General features: G+C 28.8%; 1 protein-coding gene across 2 annotated transcripts; it reads right to left on the reverse strand.

Moving 5' to 3' along the window:
* Positions 1 to 1,872: 1,872 nt before the first annotated feature.
* Positions 1,873 to 17,693, reverse strand: LOC100215610 (uncharacterized protein PF3D7_1120600). 2 transcript variants are annotated; one of them, XM_065814070.1, is made up of 6 exons: positions 17,027 to 17,693; positions 16,081 to 16,218; positions 12,801 to 12,908; positions 10,427 to 11,140; positions 3,406 to 8,903; positions 1,873 to 3,282 (listed from the first exon to the last, which is right to left on the reverse strand). In XM_065814070.1, the coding sequence occupies exons 1-6, from the start codon at positions 17,543 to 17,545 to the stop codon at positions 2,181 to 2,183; spliced, it is 8,079 nt and encodes a 2,692-aa protein (XP_065670142.1). In that variant the 5' UTR covers positions 17,546 to 17,693; the 3' UTR covers positions 1,873 to 2,180. The 2 variants fall into 2 exon arrangements, with proteins under 2 accessions (XP_065670142.1, XP_065670143.1); XM_065814071.1 differs by having other exon boundaries at positions 3,396 to 8,903.
* Between the last annotated feature and the right edge of the window lie 592 nt (positions 17,694 to 18,285).

Consider the following 18,285-nt stretch of genomic DNA (forward strand, 5'->3'; position numbering starts at 1 on the left):
GGATCAAATCAAGAAGATAAACATGGAATTTTGATTGTTGTATTATACAAATATATAACTATATACTATATTAAACGTTATTATAAATATAATTGTTATATATAAAGATAAAAGAAAATGTTTTCTCTCTTAGACTATTTTTTTTATAAACCAGTGATGTGTTTTGTCTTTGCTATCCCAGAGGCACAAATAAAAAGTTATTTGGTGTAGCCACCTTGTTGTCCAAGGAGAGAGTTTAATCGTTTTTAGGTCCAAAAAAATTACCCATTGATATTTCTGATATTTTAGCTTTTCCGAGACCAAAGTAATGGTGTTAAATTTTTTTCTTCGTTTTCATTGAGTTAGCAATTGGTATTGAACCAAATTTTTTCCCATTATGCAGAAGAACACGTTTCTTATTTCTCTTTGAGCTGTCAATAAATACACGCCAACCATCTTGATTTATATTCGGGAAGACTTGTATGAAGGGTAGTAGATCCTTTTCTCTTGTACGTTAGAAAGTAATTGTGGTTCCTTATTCCAGTTTTTTTTTTCCACAAATTAATTTCTTTCAATCTAGAAGCAAATAACTCAAAAGCTTCTTTTGACATGTTGAGATCTCTGGTAATTTAACTCACTTTGGTTGAAACATTGTAGAGTTGATGAAATTCCCCTCATAATCACTGTAATCTTCGTTACTATTAGAAGGGTGATCAGAATGGCAAAATTCATTCACACAGAGCTTTTATAAATAGGAAAACCTTGATATTGGCACCTCCTTTGAGTGAATAACCAATCGTCTTGCAGACTATATTAGGATAATTCCACTTGCTACGGTTGTTTTGATAGATTCCAATAATATTTACTAGATAGAAATAACAGTCATTGAAATTGTTTTAGGGTTTTCTCCAAACCATTAACACGCCGAACTTCATACTTTTCTTTAACCGGTAGTCCTCTGTCGTAAATGTTCTGTACAAGTTTTACAGACCTGATATGGTGCTCAGATTTTTTCTTGATCACCTTGCTTAACATTAAAGTATCAAGATAAGCCTTCTTTGCAAACTCACTGACTGTTTTTCTGTTTACACTTAGCATTAGTTCTCCACATCAGTAAAAAACATATCAGAGTAGTTCACACAACTTTTTTTATTTGAACTCATTTTATTTAGGTATAGCAACAAAAATACAACAACAATTTACAATGCATCACGTTTTAGGTTAGCTAAACAACAACAGAAATATCACAAACAGAAATATCACGTGACACCGAATTTCATCTATTCCGCACGGCAACAACTCACATACTTATATCACGTGTAGTTGAAGGTCCACCTGGTAGATTTTCCTTCAACTAAATGACAGGTAAACTGACAATATGACAAATATTTAAAATACTGTAACCAAACCTTGTATATGTGATTACTAACTTTACAAAATAAAGCTAGAACTGTAAATTTCATTCAAAACTGCACTTTAAAAAAGCGTATATCTAAATACCTTGAAACAAATATGAAACAATAGTAACAAATATGCAGGGTAACAAATAAAAGAGCAAGAACAAAAAATTTGACAGTAAACCCGTTTATTTATTTGCAGCGTTTTAGTTGTTTCGATTTATATTTTGATTTATATCTTGTATTTTGTAACATCTTTAATTATAGTTTTATCTAGTATTAAGAAAATTATATGTCTATATTATAAAAATATTATATTAAGTTATATCAAGTTTTGTTTTGTATTTATCTTCATATTTATAACGAAGAATGTTATAACGCAGATCATGAATGTATAATTATTTGTAATGCTTTTAACGTGATATTCATTGTAAAAAGCCTCCTGATAAGGTTTTATAATCTTATAGAAGTGCTGCCTATAGTATATTCAAAAAAATTAAAAGAAATAATTTTATTTAAACTACAAATTTTTAAAAGTTTATTGCGTTACATAATATTCGATGCAGCTGTATAAAATTGTAAATATGAAACATGCGATTAATTATATACGGTATAACGGTTAAATAAACTGTTAGTATTATGCGGAATGGTTTTATATGACTTTTTTATGTTATGCAGGAATTAAAAAACGTTGTTTTTTTTATCCATAAGTGTCAATAAAGAAACTTTATCATAAAGTAAACTATTTATTTTTAACCGAACAAATAAAAAACTTGTTAATCAGGTTCTACTATCAATTTAGTTTTACTTTAAACTCGTTTTCAGTTTGTTTTTTTTCGAATGCGTTTCAAGTAATTTTGTTTTAATAGGATTGATTATTATTCTTTTTGTCGCAAGGGCTTGATTATCCATCATTCTTTTTTTGCCCAGGACTTGCTTATTAATATTGCTCAGATCATATGGATTATACCCAAGTGTCTCAAGTTGTTTTTCGTCAAACGAATCAAGTCGATCAGATCCATTCGAGTACTTATTAATTAATTTTTTTTGAAGATTCATGTATGCTAAATTTATGGATTCATCTGCAGCTCGTTGCAAACTTTTTAAAACTTTCATCTGATTTTCGTCATCTTTTGCGTAATATTCAGGAGAAAAATCTTTTTGTAAAGAATTCAAGTTTACAAATTCTTGTTGCTGAGAATTTAAATTTAAATTAGTGGGCTGTGTATGTCCTTCGTTTAAATAAGAATTTTTTATATAACTCCCTGAAAAAACGTCATTGTTTGGAATAACTCTTTGATTGTTGTTATAGGTAATCAAACTAATTGGCTTTTCAAAATAATTACCCAGGATATGAGAAGAAGTAGGTAAATTGCCGGCTTGATTTAATTGCTCTTCATCTTGTTGATAAGGTATTGCATCATTATTAATTTCAGAGGCCGGATGAACCATATTTTTTAACGGGTTAAAAGAATGAATGTAAGGATCATTTAAAAATGTTTGAGTCGATTGTTTACCAGTGTATTCATTTAGTAAGTTCGGTTTGTTATGATTTAGTTGAGTTGGATTTGTGTTTAGTAAACTTTCCGGAGATTTTTGTAATTCACGAAGCTTGTTATGATAACGCAATAAAGTTAAATAATGGATATCACCTGAATCCTGGAGATGATCACCTGAATCCTGGAGATGATTATCTGAAATTGGCTTAGGTTTAGTAGAGATATATTGTTGAATTTTATTTGGACTTGGTGAAAAACCAAGTTTCATTGCATGGTTTACTTCTTGATGATAAACATGAGGAAAATCTTCATATTGTTCAACGACTGGAGTTTGAATTGGTTTTGTTATAAAATATGGTTTTTTTCCATCAGATTCACCATACAGTTTCAAATGAGCGTTTTCAAATCTGAACAAAAAAAATAAATAAATAATGCTAGTGAAAAAAATATTTATCGCAATGAACTATTTAAAAAATTTATTTAAAATCATTCCCTCTGAATGAAAACTTAATAAACTTACAAAGTGTTACCTTCTTCCATCGTGGGTTTTAAAATGATATCTATTGTAATTTCGATCTTTTGGCAATATTGAAGATTCAGTTTTTAAACTTTCTTTAAAACTATCTTCATCTGTAGGTAAATCAAGTGTTGAATGGATTTCGTGCAACTTTAAACCTCTAGAGTCTGGTGTTTCCATTTTGTAAGAAGATTTTTGAAGCTCTGCTTTATTTTTATTTTGAATGATTGTCAGAAAGTCGGGCTCAGAGTTTACTTTAGATTTATTAAAGTTATTTGAGTAACTACCATCTTTATTTCCATACAGTGGTATTTTAAATGTTGTATTATTTTCATTAAGGACCATATAGCCGCTGTTATTAGTATCGTTTTTAGGCGGATATACAATTGACAAGGTATCTTTTTCCTTTTTCATTGTTATTACTTTTGCTCCGTTTACATAAATGTTTTTTGTGATAGACGTGTCCTTAAACTTAAAGGTGCTTGTGCTGTTTAAAGATGTTTTTAAATAGTCTGGATGGACGCCTGATTTAATTAAAAAGTTTTCAGAACCTCTTTTATTAGAAAAATGTCGACTCGTAACATTTTTTTTTTTTAATTCAAATAATTGCCCGGCTTGTTTTAAAATTTCATCATTGGTTTCATCATTTAGGCGATCATTCTCATATGTTGTCGCTGAATTCTCGTGCTGTGTTATATTAACTGAACTCGTATGTGTCGTGTCATGTTTTTTTGAGTCTTGAACTCTATATAATACCTTGGAATTTTTACTCATTGTTTTAATACTGGTTTCAGACGCATCTAGGTTACCCTTAGAATACTTGTTTTTTTCGGAAACAAATGGATTCTCTGTGCATCCCACTTGAAGTTTATAGTCAGAGTTCCCAAACACAAACGATTTATAAACAGGCATGCATTTGTTCTTTTCATTCATTGCTTTTAGAACTTTCTCTGTTTTATTCCAAAAAGCAACATCTAAACTTTGAGATTTATTTCGACTACACTTAAATGCGGGAATTTTATACTCAAAATCTCCTTTTCGAAATAAAATGTAGTCTCCTTCGCATTTTTTATCACTCTCAGGCACTAAAGCTGTGTCACCTAAATCAGGTATCACATTTACTTTGTCGGTCGCGTTAAAAAAATCCAATATAGTTTCTGGTGAATTTGAACTTTCAGAACCAATGTTTGCGTTTACATCCGAAGGGAAAATTTTAAAAGCCTTATCTGTTATATTTTTTAGGGAGTTCAAAGAGGTTAAATGCATTTGCTCAGATAACGACACGTTTGTAGTAATTGTAGAATTGCCATCGTTAATATCTTGACTTGTTGTTTGCATCACTTGTTGCATAGTGTTATTAACTTTATCCAAATATTTTAGGTTATTTTCAAAAGGATCTGCATGCTTACTATCTTCTGTCTCTTTAATCAGTAAAGAAGATTTGTTTTTATTATCAACGTTGTACACTGTTTCGTTTATGCGTTGAATATTTCGTATTAAGTTTAAAAGTTCAACTGATGGTGGTTTTTCCGTTTCTTTTTTTCCCGGATCTGATGTAAAGTTATTATTTTCATTAGCTTGCTTTTGGACTTCAACAGAATCTAATATGTTTTTGATTGTTTTGTTCTCAAAGTCTGCAGTGTGGTTAAAATGGTTGACTACATTTTCAGAATTGTTAAAGTTTTCTGCATCTAAATCTACATTGTTGGTAAAGTGTAGACTAGCATTTTCGGGTTTTACTTCAACTCCGAAAGAACCATTCGTCTTTAAATCAGCACTTTTATTTAATATTGATATTGAGTTACACAAATACTTCATGTAATTAACATCGTTTGGATATAAAAAATGTTGACACAATCGCTTTGTTGCATTGTCAGTACTATCTGGTAATGTATCTATAATTTCGTTAGTTTCGTTTAAAGAAATGTTTGTTAAGTTGTGCGCTTCGTCAGACAACAGCAGTTTGTCATCAGACATCAGTTTGTCAGTTTTTTTAAAAAATTTTAAGTCTGTAATATTACTTTTGTTAAAAAGATTTTCTGAAGAAAGTTCTATTTTTTTTAAAAAACCTTCTTTTTTTAAACTTGAATGCTTTCTGCTTGACTGTTTTTTTCTAATAGAGAAATGAGATGTATTTTTTTCTTTGATACTTGCCAAAGACCCTGGAAGTATGTCTTCTCGTAATGTTAACTTGTTTAATTTATTAGTTGTTTCCTTGGTTATAGCATGATTATGTTGTCGTTTCCAATCTTTTTTAACAGCTTCCCAGACCAACTGTTGCTGTTCTTCAGAGAGTTTACTGAAAAAAGAATCTTTTATAATGACATCTTTCAACGAGGGGGTTTCTTCTTCGTCAGTAGTGTTAACTTGTTGTTTAGGGTTTAGTTTTTTTAATTTGCTGTGAACAATAATATCTTTTTTATTTCTGTGAGATACCTTCAAGCGTGTGTTTTTTTTAGAGCGTCTGTGTTTTTTCCTTCTCCATTTCAGTTGAGACTTTTTATTGTGATGGTGTCGATGTTCTGATGGTATTTGTGGTATTTGCGATCTCTTTATTTTGTTTAAATTATTTTTGTCGTTTTTTTGTTTTTGGTTTTTAATTGAGTTTCTTTTATTTATAAAAGTGTTTTTATTATACTTTAACACTGCTTGTGCTTGCGAATAACTTTTGTATTGGTCTATATTCCGCTTTTCACCTGTTACTTGCAAAGGTATTCCTCCACCCCCAAAGCTAGCTGCTAAAGATGGAGATTTACGGTTACGTTTTATTTCGCTGATTTTATGCGCTAAAATAGTCGAAATTTTTGAGCTTTCGATGTTTTCAATATTATTCTGGTAATGTTTTGGAATAATAACTCGATGCGTTAAATTGTTATTTTTCTTCTTTTTCTTTCTGATCTTCGAAAGAATGAGTTCTTTCGCAAACCTAGCATCGTCAATGGCTTCTTCTTTTAAACTTTCTTCTTGTAGTTTTTGAACTAAACTTTTGAGATGAGCTATTTGCAATAAGTCTTCGGGATGGTTCTCTTTTACGCCGTGAAAGTCCATGTTTCTTTTATCCCACTGACCTTCTACAATGTTAGTTATGTCTTCTTTTTTGTTAGCGTTAGGGAAAATGTTCTTTTTATCTAACAACGGAATATTTGTGTTTAATTGTTCCAATGAAGTAGTACTTTTATTTGGTTTTTCCAATGATACAATACTTTTATTTGGTTGTTCCAACGAAGGTCGAGTTTTATTTGGCTGCTTAAAAAACTGATATTGATCACTTCCTTCCCGAGATATAAAAGTAAAGTTATTCTCGGAATTAAAATGTTCACCTTCTCCATAAAATAGCTGACCTATGTACTTATTTTCTGCATCTAAATAGGAGTCTACGTTTTTAATTGCACCCTGGTCAACACCACGCGATTCTAGGGTGTTTCTAAGATTATCTTTTGTTTTCTCTAAACTTTTTGAAATGTTTAAATTCTGATTCTTATGATAATTTTGCTCAGCATCGGTTAAATTTTTTGCTTCGCTAATAGCTTTGTCAATAATTTTTTGAACTTGCAAATCAAAATTGTCTGCCTCAGTATGGGTAATGGTCGGAGTGTTAAGCGCGTTTAAAATTTCCAACCATTCACTTTGAACAGCTTCTTGATTACGATGGTTCATAGTCTGCGCTTCTAAATATAATTTGTAAATTTGATCTAAATTAGAATCGTTGTGAGACATATTGCTGTAAAAACTGTGTGCTCTCATTGCTTCGGCATTAAGACCGCTGATGTTAATATTCGCATGCTCTAATTTAGCTAAAAGATCGTGAGTTATATTATTTGTTTGGTTGTAAATTTCTTTATGTAATTTATCAGCAAGTTTAGCGTAATAATTATGACCTTTCATAGCTTCTTTGTTTAAATTTGTCATATTATCCATAGAATAAAGTTTATTATTTAATTTATTAGAGTTTAAGGAAGGAGAAATAGATTTGTTGTGTAGCTTTTCAATAAGCGTTGCATAGTATGTTAATCCTTTCATCGCTTCTTTATTTATTGCAGAAATATTAGTGTCAGCCATGTTATACAAAGCTGCCTCAAATTCTGATGAAACTATTTTTCCAGCATCAAGCATTCCTGGCTCGTATATGTGAGTTAAATTTAAGTTCGTTATATTACTGGAAGGCTGGGAATTAGTAAATTTATTTTTACCATACCAGTTTTTTTCATATGCCAAGTCGTCGTCAATATTCATTTCGCTATCTAAATCATACATTTCACTTCTTGTTAAATCATTTTTTTTGTTGTTTTCTTGATTTTCGGATTTTTTACTGTCAATTTTTATGAAGCTGTTGACACTATTCTTTTTTTCCGGGATAGATGCCGAGTCTTTAGTCAACATTATTTCATTCATCTCATCAAATATTTTTGTTTTTGTCAAACTTAAATTTTTATGGTTTGGAACAGATAATAGGAATTTTCCAACACCTGTAACTGACATGTTTTGGTTATCAATTATAGTGTCATTTTGGTCTCTATTTAAAAACTCTGATTGAATCAATGTCTCGTTGATTTCTTGGTTAATTTTTCCTAATGACACTCTCATGTCACTAGTTAGGAATACAGAACCATTTATTTCATTTGCTAAATCTTCAACCATTGCGCGGAAATGTTTAATTTTTCTCTCAATTTCGATGCTATCTAAAAATAAATCTAGAGCCTTAAGAAGCTTTACTGTAACTAAAGGAGACGATGAGTTTGTTTTGCTATTAAACTGATGTAAAGTGTTCTGATTTGTTTCCGATTGATCTTCATCATCTTTAGTAATCTTTTCGTATAGTTCTTGATTTTGTTTTGAAAAGTTTGTTTTTGTTTTGATGGAGTCTGGTGATGAGCTGCGGCTGTAGTCTTGCAATGCAACTTTTGTTGAAACATTCTTTTTAGAAACGATATCAGCAAGTGATTTTTGAAATGCTTGAAGGACAACAGGTATTTCATCTGCTGTGCGATTTTCAATATAGGTATCATATATATATTGCAGTAACTCTTGGACATCAGATGGGCTGTTAAAGCGTTTTTTAGAACTTTCTGATCCCGGAATGTTTTCATGCTTGTACCCCATCCGCTCACCTAAACGACGCTTTCTTTTTAATATAATTTTTAACATATCTTTTTCTAAGTTGTTTACAAGCCTAACCATGGATGAAAGGTCATTAAGATTTTTAACTTCTTCCTTAAGTTCTTCTTCATTAATACTGCTTTTGCTATGTCGTGCAATCTTTTGAGCTGCCCATTTCCGAAGCACTTTGTAGCGCTGTTTCAGATCATTGTTAGTTCTACTGAATGCCTCGTAGACATCTGGCATAAAGTTTTGGCTGTTTACATGGTTATCATTATATATAGGGTGATCAATCATCTTTGCGCTTTGCATTATTGCTTTTGTAACAGTTAAAGCAGATGGAAATTGATGATTAACTTCTTCGTTTTTTCTGTCCTGATCTGGTGCATCTTCATCATGGTTAAAATCAAAGTTCTAAAGTTTAATAAAAATGATTTCATTAAAATAAAAAATATTTTTACTAATTTATTTATTTGTTTGTTCTGTATTAAATCATAAATATTTGTCATAATATATATAACTATAAATAATAACATAAAATGTGTAATAATGAAAATGATATAATTATATTAATTATACTAATAACAATAATAATAAGAATAATAATAATGACAATAATGAATATTGTCATGATAGTATAATAATAACAATAAATAACTTTTTTTTTACTACTTCTTTCAGTCACTTAGGAGTAAAAAAAAAAAGAAAAATAATAAAAAGGATTTATCAATAATTGATATATAATTATTTTAACTTGCTTTTTAGCTACTTCGACAGCATGACAGTATGACATTCGACAGAACGTGTTTTCGATATTTTGTTTTTAAAATCTGCAATGTTGTTAAAATAGTTTAAAAAAAACGCGAAATGTCCAAGTTGACGTTTCCTTTTTAAGATTAGTTTTAAGTTCAATATTTCACTTTTTTTTATTTTAACATATAAATTGTTGATATAAAAAGAGCTAAAGTTTTGCATAACTTGTTCAGAATTTAAAAACATTTATTTAACGTTTTAAAAATCATTACATAAAAGTTTTGCAAAATTGCCACTTTTCTTTTAAAGTTTACTTTAAATTATCTTTAATGATTTAATTTAATATTTCGTTATGAAACAAGTGACTAATTCTATGAACTAATTCTAATAAACCCTACAAAACAAGTTATCAGCCGATGTAATGTATCTTTTACTATTTTCATTTAATTTACATTCTAATACTTTCTACTATTTTCTACTATTTTCATTTTTTACATTCTAATACTTTGGTCTTTTAACATTCAGACTAAAGTCATTTAATAAATTAATAAAAAAAAAGTGTTTTATTAATGCAATAACAGTGCATCAAACTAGTGTAAGAATCTTTACATTCTTTTACTATAAACTTAGTTCTAAACATGGGTTTATGAAAATGTACAAACTTCAAACTTTTGTATGTTTATATTGGGATCAAAGATATATATACATATATATATATATATATATATATATATATATATATATATATATATATATATATATATATATATATATATATATATATATATATATATATATATATATATATATATATATATTTAATTTAGTAAATAAATGCGCAGTATCAACATTGACTCAACATTGACCTGATGAACAGTCAATTGTATTCCAATACAAGGCCAACCATATTACTAGATTAGATAAAAGTAGCGCCTATAAATACGAAAAAAGGTAACATAATAATAACCTAGCAAACTATTCACTATGCTAACGCTGGCCCAATAGTGATTTAATCATATGTCAATATTGCGCCAACATTTGGACAACTTTTGTGCTTGGTTGGCTCAATAATAAAAAATGGTCAACTAAGTTGTACCTCTTGGATGTTTTGCGTATTATCGAAAAGAGCTAATATAGATTTCATAATTTGAAAATATACTTATATTTGATAGTTTACTAAATACCTGGTTAGAATTACTGTTATCTTCGTCACTTTTGAAGCGAGATCGCATACTAAAGTGATCTTCTATAGATGGAGAAAATACCAAAGAATTGTCCGTAACGACTGAATTGCTTCTTTCGTCCGTTATTTTAGACGGATTGTTTTCATTTAGTTTTTCCGGGTCATGGTTATCTCTCTCTTCAGACAGAAATTCTTTATGTTTATAATAACCTCTATCAGGCGTTAGGTGTATTCTATTTTCGTCATTCAAATGTCGATCAATAAACGGGTCACCCTCATTCATGTGTTGATCGGTTGACGGGTTGCCGTCGTTCAAATGTTTGTAATTCAAAAGACTTTCTAATTCCAAGTTATTGTGCCCTTTAGTTACCTGATTAGTCTGTTCATGCAAAAAGTTGTCATTTTCTTTGTCGACGTGGTCGTTTTGTTCATGCAAAAAGTTATTGTATTCTTTGCTTCCATGGTCTTTTTGATCAAAAAGAATATTATTAGGCTCGCTGACCTGTGATAAATGGAAGTATTGTGGTTGTTGAAAACCATTATGCTTTTGCTGATCATCTTTTTGCAATGTATCAACTAAAGATGAAGCTGAGTTTTCATCATGTTTAGATATTTGAAAACCTTGATATTTTGATTCTTCTTGATTGTCTATACTATCTTGGGGTTTTTCCAAATACTCGTGGTTTCTTTTTTTTTTTACTTCTTGATCAATAAGCTAAAAGGATAATTTGAAAATAGTTTAATAGTCCTTTTTATTATTAAATTCAATTTGTTTAATATGTAAGGAACAGTAAAATAAACTTTGTTTAGTAGACCATTGATTAAATAAGAACTTAAAAACTGGTTACTTGTATCTTAGTTATTTATGAAAAAAGTTATTTTTAAAGTTTAAAAAAGTATTTTTAAATACAAAAAACTTTAATTAGCATCTTCAATGGAAATCCTTTTGAAATTAAAAAAATGCTAAACGAAATTTTCTTAGAGTACAAGAAAGAAACGGAGTCTACTGAAACAGAGTCTACTGAAACAGAGTCTACTGAAACAGAGAGATGAAAAAATTAAAACTATTATAAGAGCAAGTACTAAAATAACTAACAATCGAATGGATAAAATAAATAACGATCGAATGGATAATATAAGTAACGATCGAATGGATAAAATTGAAAAAGATGTTAACAACAACACTAAAAAAATTAAGTCACTTAAAGCTGAGGTAGCCAGTATCGCAGAAAATTTACATTTTCACAAAGAACTTTTTGATTTTAAAAAAAAAAAAAAGGACTTCTTTTGCTCGTTTAGTAAACGAGCGAAAAAAGATAACATCAATTGATCAATATAAACAAAAAGCCAAGAGAAAAGGAAGATAGGTCCAGGCGCAACAATCTAAAGGTGGATGGAATGATGAAAATGAAAATTAGAATGACATCGAAATAAAAGTTAAAAAATTGATTGAAGAAAGTTTTGGTTTGAAAAGTACAAAGATCAAAAGAGAAGATTGAACGAAAAAAAGCGCACCGAACTTAGAATTAACATGAGACCAAGTATAAGGTTGCTATCATAAAAAATATGCCTATTTTTAAGATAAGAATACATTTATCAATGAAGATTTCTCTCATAAAACAAAAAAACCTACGAAAATAGATGAAAGTTGCACGCCAACCCGGAAAATTTGCATACATTTGGTGATTTCTTTTGATAATATTTAGATTTTCAGATGAAAATCTTAATATTTTAAAATTATTGATATATAAATATATATTGATCCGTATAATTTTAGAATAGCAAATGATCTTAACTTACTTTCTATTATACAGACAAATATGCGAAGTATGCAGCAATATTTTGAAAACCCTAAAGATTTCATAAATATTCTAAGTTATACTTTTGACATATCTCTTACAAAAACCTGGTACGATTCAGAATTTTCATTTTGTATTTAGAATTATAATTATAACTATAATTAATGACTAACAATTTCTAACAATAGAAATAATTAGTGAAAGAAATAAAAACATTGACATAGGATATGTCTGTCGTCCTCGAAGTTGTTCAATGAAACCGTTTCATAAATTTTAAAGAAACGCAATTGTTAAAGAGAGTAACGATAAAAAATTGTTCTATATTATTGAGGATTCAAATTTGATTTCACTGGGTCACAAAAATAATTTCCAAAAACAAAGTCTATCGTTGACATTCTAATTGAATATAATTTCTTGCCAGTCATTAATAAACCCACAGGAGTAAATAAAAGACCAGCATGATAATGTTTGTTCTATTTAATACAACTTACTCCTTATTTATAACAAATTGCTCAAAGTTTTTTAAATGTTTCCATATATTATTTTCTATTTTAAAAAAGTTAATAAAACTCTCACCTCAGAACGTGTCACTGCTTCTGGTATATCAGAACTTAATGTTGATTTTGCCGAAGATGAGGATATATCAGGATGGTAAGATGGAACAATATTTTCTGTTACAAATATCTAAATATCCAATGTTTTTTTAAAGCACTTAAACTTTAGTTTATCCAAAGGTTTGTCGTGACTTCATTAATGTTATATTGTAAATGTTGTTTGTTTATAACTTACGATTGAATAATTATTAATAAATAACTATTATACTATATTTAAAGATTGTTATATTATTAATAAATAATTATTATACTATATTTAAAGATTGTTATATTATAATTTACTTTCTTAATCTAGAGAGTATTTAGTTTGATTTACATTGTAATAATGGCGATCAATTTTTATCTAATGATATAAAAATTATGTAAATATAAAAAAAGTTTAAAATAAACAGTTTTTTTTTTTTAGTTTTTGGATTATTTTATTTCAAAATTAAAACTGAAGATTAATTATTTTGTTTTTGGCGTCAAACCTTAAAATCTAATTTTCATATAAGCAAAAAGGCGATTTTATTCGCCTTTTTGCTTTCCTTAAGGCGATTTTATTCGCCTTTTTGCTTAAATGAAAATTAAATTTTAAGGTTTGACGCCAAAAACAAAATAATTAATCTTCAGTTTTAATTTTGAAATAAAATAATCCAAAAACTAAAAAAGTAAATGATTTTATCATTTAATTATCATATAAGCCAAAAATTAATAGTTAATAAGTACAAAAACATTAAAATAAAAGTTTGAACTTTTATTTAAACTTATTAATTAGTTTGAGCCAACAAAAAATTTGTTTGAACCAATATAAATATAATCATTTCATAACGCAGCCTTAAGGGTTTTATATACATCAAAATTTAGGGTATACAAGAATAATGTAAATAAAAATAATAATAATAAAAACTATAAATATTTTCAAATCCTTAATCTTCGCTAATAGATAACTTGGTACTAAAATTTACTTGGTATTCAGCAAAGAGACAAATCATCACACATATATCATTTATAAATGATATCATCACACCCAATACCATTATTTTATTAGGTTATTTAGGTGCTCCCAGAAGTCCTAACGGTCTTATCACGGAGCACCGCGGGTGAGCATTTAACTAGAAGTTCACGCCTTCTTCCTTAACGGGTGATGCAGAAGTTATCGGACAAATCCTAATTTCATTATTTGAGCATAATAATTAGTTTTTGTGGTTTTATGCGTAGGCATAAACGTTCTATAAAATATAAACTTTATTATTTGAAACACAATTATTTAAAATGAGGTTAAATGCAGCTGAACGAGAATCTTTTCGAAAGTGACTAAAAATGTTTTTTGTAAATAAACCTAATATATAAAAAAATAAAAATCGTAAATCATTTTGAAGAGGAAGGATTTGCTCGAAGTACAATATATCATAATCTAAAAAGACTTGAAACTGTTCAATCGTTTTCTGATAGAAAGCAACCTGGTCGTCCGACATCCTGGACTAGAGAAAAGAAAGCCGAATTAACGAGACTTGTCAACAATCGAAAAGGGGTCAGTCAGAGAAAATTGGGTATTAAATTCGGTGTAAATCAATCGACAATTGGTCGTCAGTTAAAAAAAATGAATATTAAATATAGAAAACGTGAAAAGACTCCAAAATACACTATAGAACAACAAATAAAGGCAAAGAAAAGAAGCAGGAAACTAGTTAACCAACTCTATAACACAAAATCGCTTCTAGTCATCGATGACGAAAAATACTTTTGTTTTGCATGGGACAACATGCCTGGAAATTCTGGATACTACACAAACAACAAAAAGACATGCCCAGAAAGTGTTCGTTTTATAGGAAAAGAGAACTTTCCAAAAAAATTATTAATGTGGATAGCCATATCTGACCGTGGTATGCCCGAGCCATTGTTTCGCACTTCCAAGGCTGTAGCAATCAATTCATCAATTCATCAATTCAATCAATTCATCAATTAATGAATGTTTAGAAAAACGACTTCTTCCATTTATTCACAAGTATCATGGAGACTTTAACTATTTATTTTGGCCAGATTTAGCAAGTTCTCATTATTCTTAAGGTTCTCTAAATTGGATGGACCAATATGTCTATTACGTTGATAAAGAATCCAATCCCCCAAATGTGCCTCAAGCACTACCAATTGAAAATTTTTGGGGACATTTGGCACAGAAGGTTTACGAGGGAGATTGGCAAGCTTCAACAGAGCAAGTTTTGATTGATTGCATTAAACTAAAACTACAAGAAATTGATTTAAACTTTTTACAGTCGCATATGAAAGGCGTCAGAGCAAAATTGAGATCAATTGCAGATGGTGGTGTTTTTTCATATAAAAAATAATATATTTTTATTAAAAGATAAATGCTTTATTTAAAAAAAATATAGTTTGTTTTTTCATTTATAAATAAGTTATGACGTTTTTATTTTGTCCGATAACTTCCGCATCACCCGTTACCAATGTCGCTTAATAGGTTGGAGCCGGCGTCGAACCCTTGATCTTTGGGTTCTGAGCCAGAACTCTAACCACTGCGCCACGGCTGCTCACTAAATATTATTAAAATGCTAAATATCATTAAAAATAATATCATTACACCCTGATATTGGGTGTAGTAATATAACATTTATTAACTTAAACATTGTTCATTTTATGTAATTAAATGAACAATGTTTAAGTTGAAAAAATTTAATTGTAACAATATCTTTTATTTAAATAGCATTTTACAAAACCGATACCCAGCATTCTGATATCTATTAGTTGCAATCACCAATACCCTGCAATCTATATTCTGACCACAACTAATATCTACATTAGTTGTGGTCACAATGTTAACTAGTTATCAAATGACCACTTATCGCAAAGTGGTACACAATGTAACTGATAAACTAAAACTTAAATGAAATGCTAAAAATGCCGAAATAAATCAATTGAATATCCGCTATAAAATATTTGCGTAGTAAGTTGTAGTTGTGACATAACGCAACGTTTCTTGTTCTTTTGTTGTAATTTATTTTATTAATAACAATGGTAATTTTAGTTTGGTAAAAATATGACTTTCTTTTTTGACATGACATTGAGATATGACTTTCATAACTTTCACATTATTTTGTTTAGTCAAATAAAAGTTATAACTTTCATTTGAAAGTCATATCTTTAACTTGATTAAACAAAGTAATGTGAAAGTTATGAAAGTCATATCTTTAATTTGATTAAACCAGTTTATCTACAATAATAAGTTTTATTTTATTGTTACCTACCTCTATAGGTTTGTGTTCGTCTGAAGATTGAGAGGAAAAAACTATTTCCTTTGCACTAACTCCTTCTAGTGTTGGTCTTTTGTTTTTCATAAATTGAATGCCCGCTTTCTTGTCATCTCCGATATCGTCTTCGCGTATCTAAGAAGAAACGAAAAAGTAAAGCTTTTGCACGACCAAAATGTTGATGTTAATTTTTGAATAACTTTAGGATCAGGGTAAATTAGAAAATTTTATAAAATTTGTTATAATTCCAAGGATATATCAGAAAATTAATTTTTGTGTACTTTTGTGAATGCAGTATTTACTCAAACAAAAAAATTTTTTGTGCTAATTTTAGTTGTAAAAAAACTATAATAAAAAGTCTATTTCTTATACAGCAGTGGATTGAGTATTTCTTAAACACCAGTGGGTCGAGTGCTGATTTTAAAATCAGCTCTCGATCCACTGTACCATGATTGCTGACGTAACACGGCTCTATAGAAATTCTAATAATTTTTCAAAGTTAGTAGTAATGGTAATAATAAAATGAAAACTTTATTATTAGTTATAGAAGTGTAAAATAAAGCAATAACACATTTTATCCTGGAAAAAAGCTGATTAACAAATTCTGTTCTGCAATAGCTTTCGAAAGCTAAATATTTAGAAATACAGAAATATGGTAAAGTTTCGAACAATTTTGGTTGATTAAATATAACAGAGATTAAACTATAAAATTTTTTTCTGCTCTAAAGTTGAACAATCCTGATATAAATATTCAAGCATATAATTAAAATAATTCGTCCCACTGAAAATACCGGCCTTTGAATGTTTTGTTTTTAATCAAAGAATGTTGAATTGACTTTTAAGGAAGTTCTTAAGTTTTAAATTAAAATGTAAATAAGTGAAAATAAATGTAAGTTAAATAAAAACAAAAATGGAACATAAATAAAGTTAAATTTTTGCTTACTTTAAGATAATTTCGTTTGCTTCCATCAAATGGAAAAAAATCCGAACTTGCAGACCGTAAATAATACTTTCCATTAATATTAACATAATCTTTTTTGGCGGTCGCAATGTCATCCTTTGCAATACTATCTAACGTAGAGTTCTTGACAAACTCCATACTGTGTTTTGATACAAGGTTTCGCTTACTTTTTAAGGCTTTTTTTTTGTGGCTTTTTATTTTTTCGATATTTTTACTAACAGATTTTTGATTAATGTTTTTCCCCTTTTTTTTTTTTTGTTCATCAGACTTATAAACAGGAGCGCTACTTCTCAAATAAACAATATGTTGGTTTGGACGACTCTCTAAATAGGCCCTACTGTTGTATGCATAAGTTTGAGGGATTCTCCGAAACGCATAAATACTTTCTGCAGTTCGACTGCCTTCATAAGGTTGCAATTTTCTATTTAAGTTTCCAGAAAATGTGCATTCAATACCAATGATGATTACCATTTGAAGAAAAATAAATATAAAGTAAGCCATTGTTGAGGTGCTCAAATCATTTTAAAGATTAAAGATGCATTTAAGTCTTCAATTAAAATTAAAAACCTCGAAAGTAAATCATTTCCAAAAAATTGCCGACATTTTATTTTTCAGCTTCTAGTGTGCTAATCTTCTGTATATTAATGGCGTTAACAACTCGCTTATCTCAGAGGTCATGCTGAGATCTAATAATGTTGAACGCTATATAAGCAAGAACTTCGCTGGGCAAGCAGACGGTAATTGTGATTGTTAATAATAAACAAATAAAAGTTTTTTTGATTATTTCTACCTGACATATGTCAAATATTGCCAGAACAATTAGGTGGTGATTTTAGCTAAGTAATTTTTCCGAGTTTTACTGAAATTCACAGAGTAAATGAATAAACACTTTTTAGAAGAAGCTGATTATTTCAGTATTTATGTATTATTAAAAAACTTTTTGCGTTATTCACTTTGTTAAATACACTTCCGTAATGATTAAAGTACCCTAAACAGAAAACTTAGTAAAACAATAACTTTGGTAAAAATACAAAGTTATTAATTTTTATTTTGCTATTGATAATAAATAAGTTTATGCAAAATAAACTTTTTTACATCAATTAATAAATATTATTAATAAAGTAAAATATAATAAAAAATAACTATTAAATATTGCAAAGAAAATTTTTTTAATTTCATTTTTACTACAAAACTTTTACTTCTTTTTAAGTCAAATAGTTTCTAAAAAGGTAAAGTTAAAA

The sequence above is a fragment of the Hydra vulgaris genome, chromosome 12 (genome assembly GCF_038396675.1).
Source record: "Hydra vulgaris chromosome 12, alternate assembly HydraT2T_AEP".
NCBI classification, from domain to species: domain Eukaryota; kingdom Metazoa; phylum Cnidaria; class Hydrozoa; order Anthoathecata; family Hydridae; genus Hydra; species Hydra vulgaris.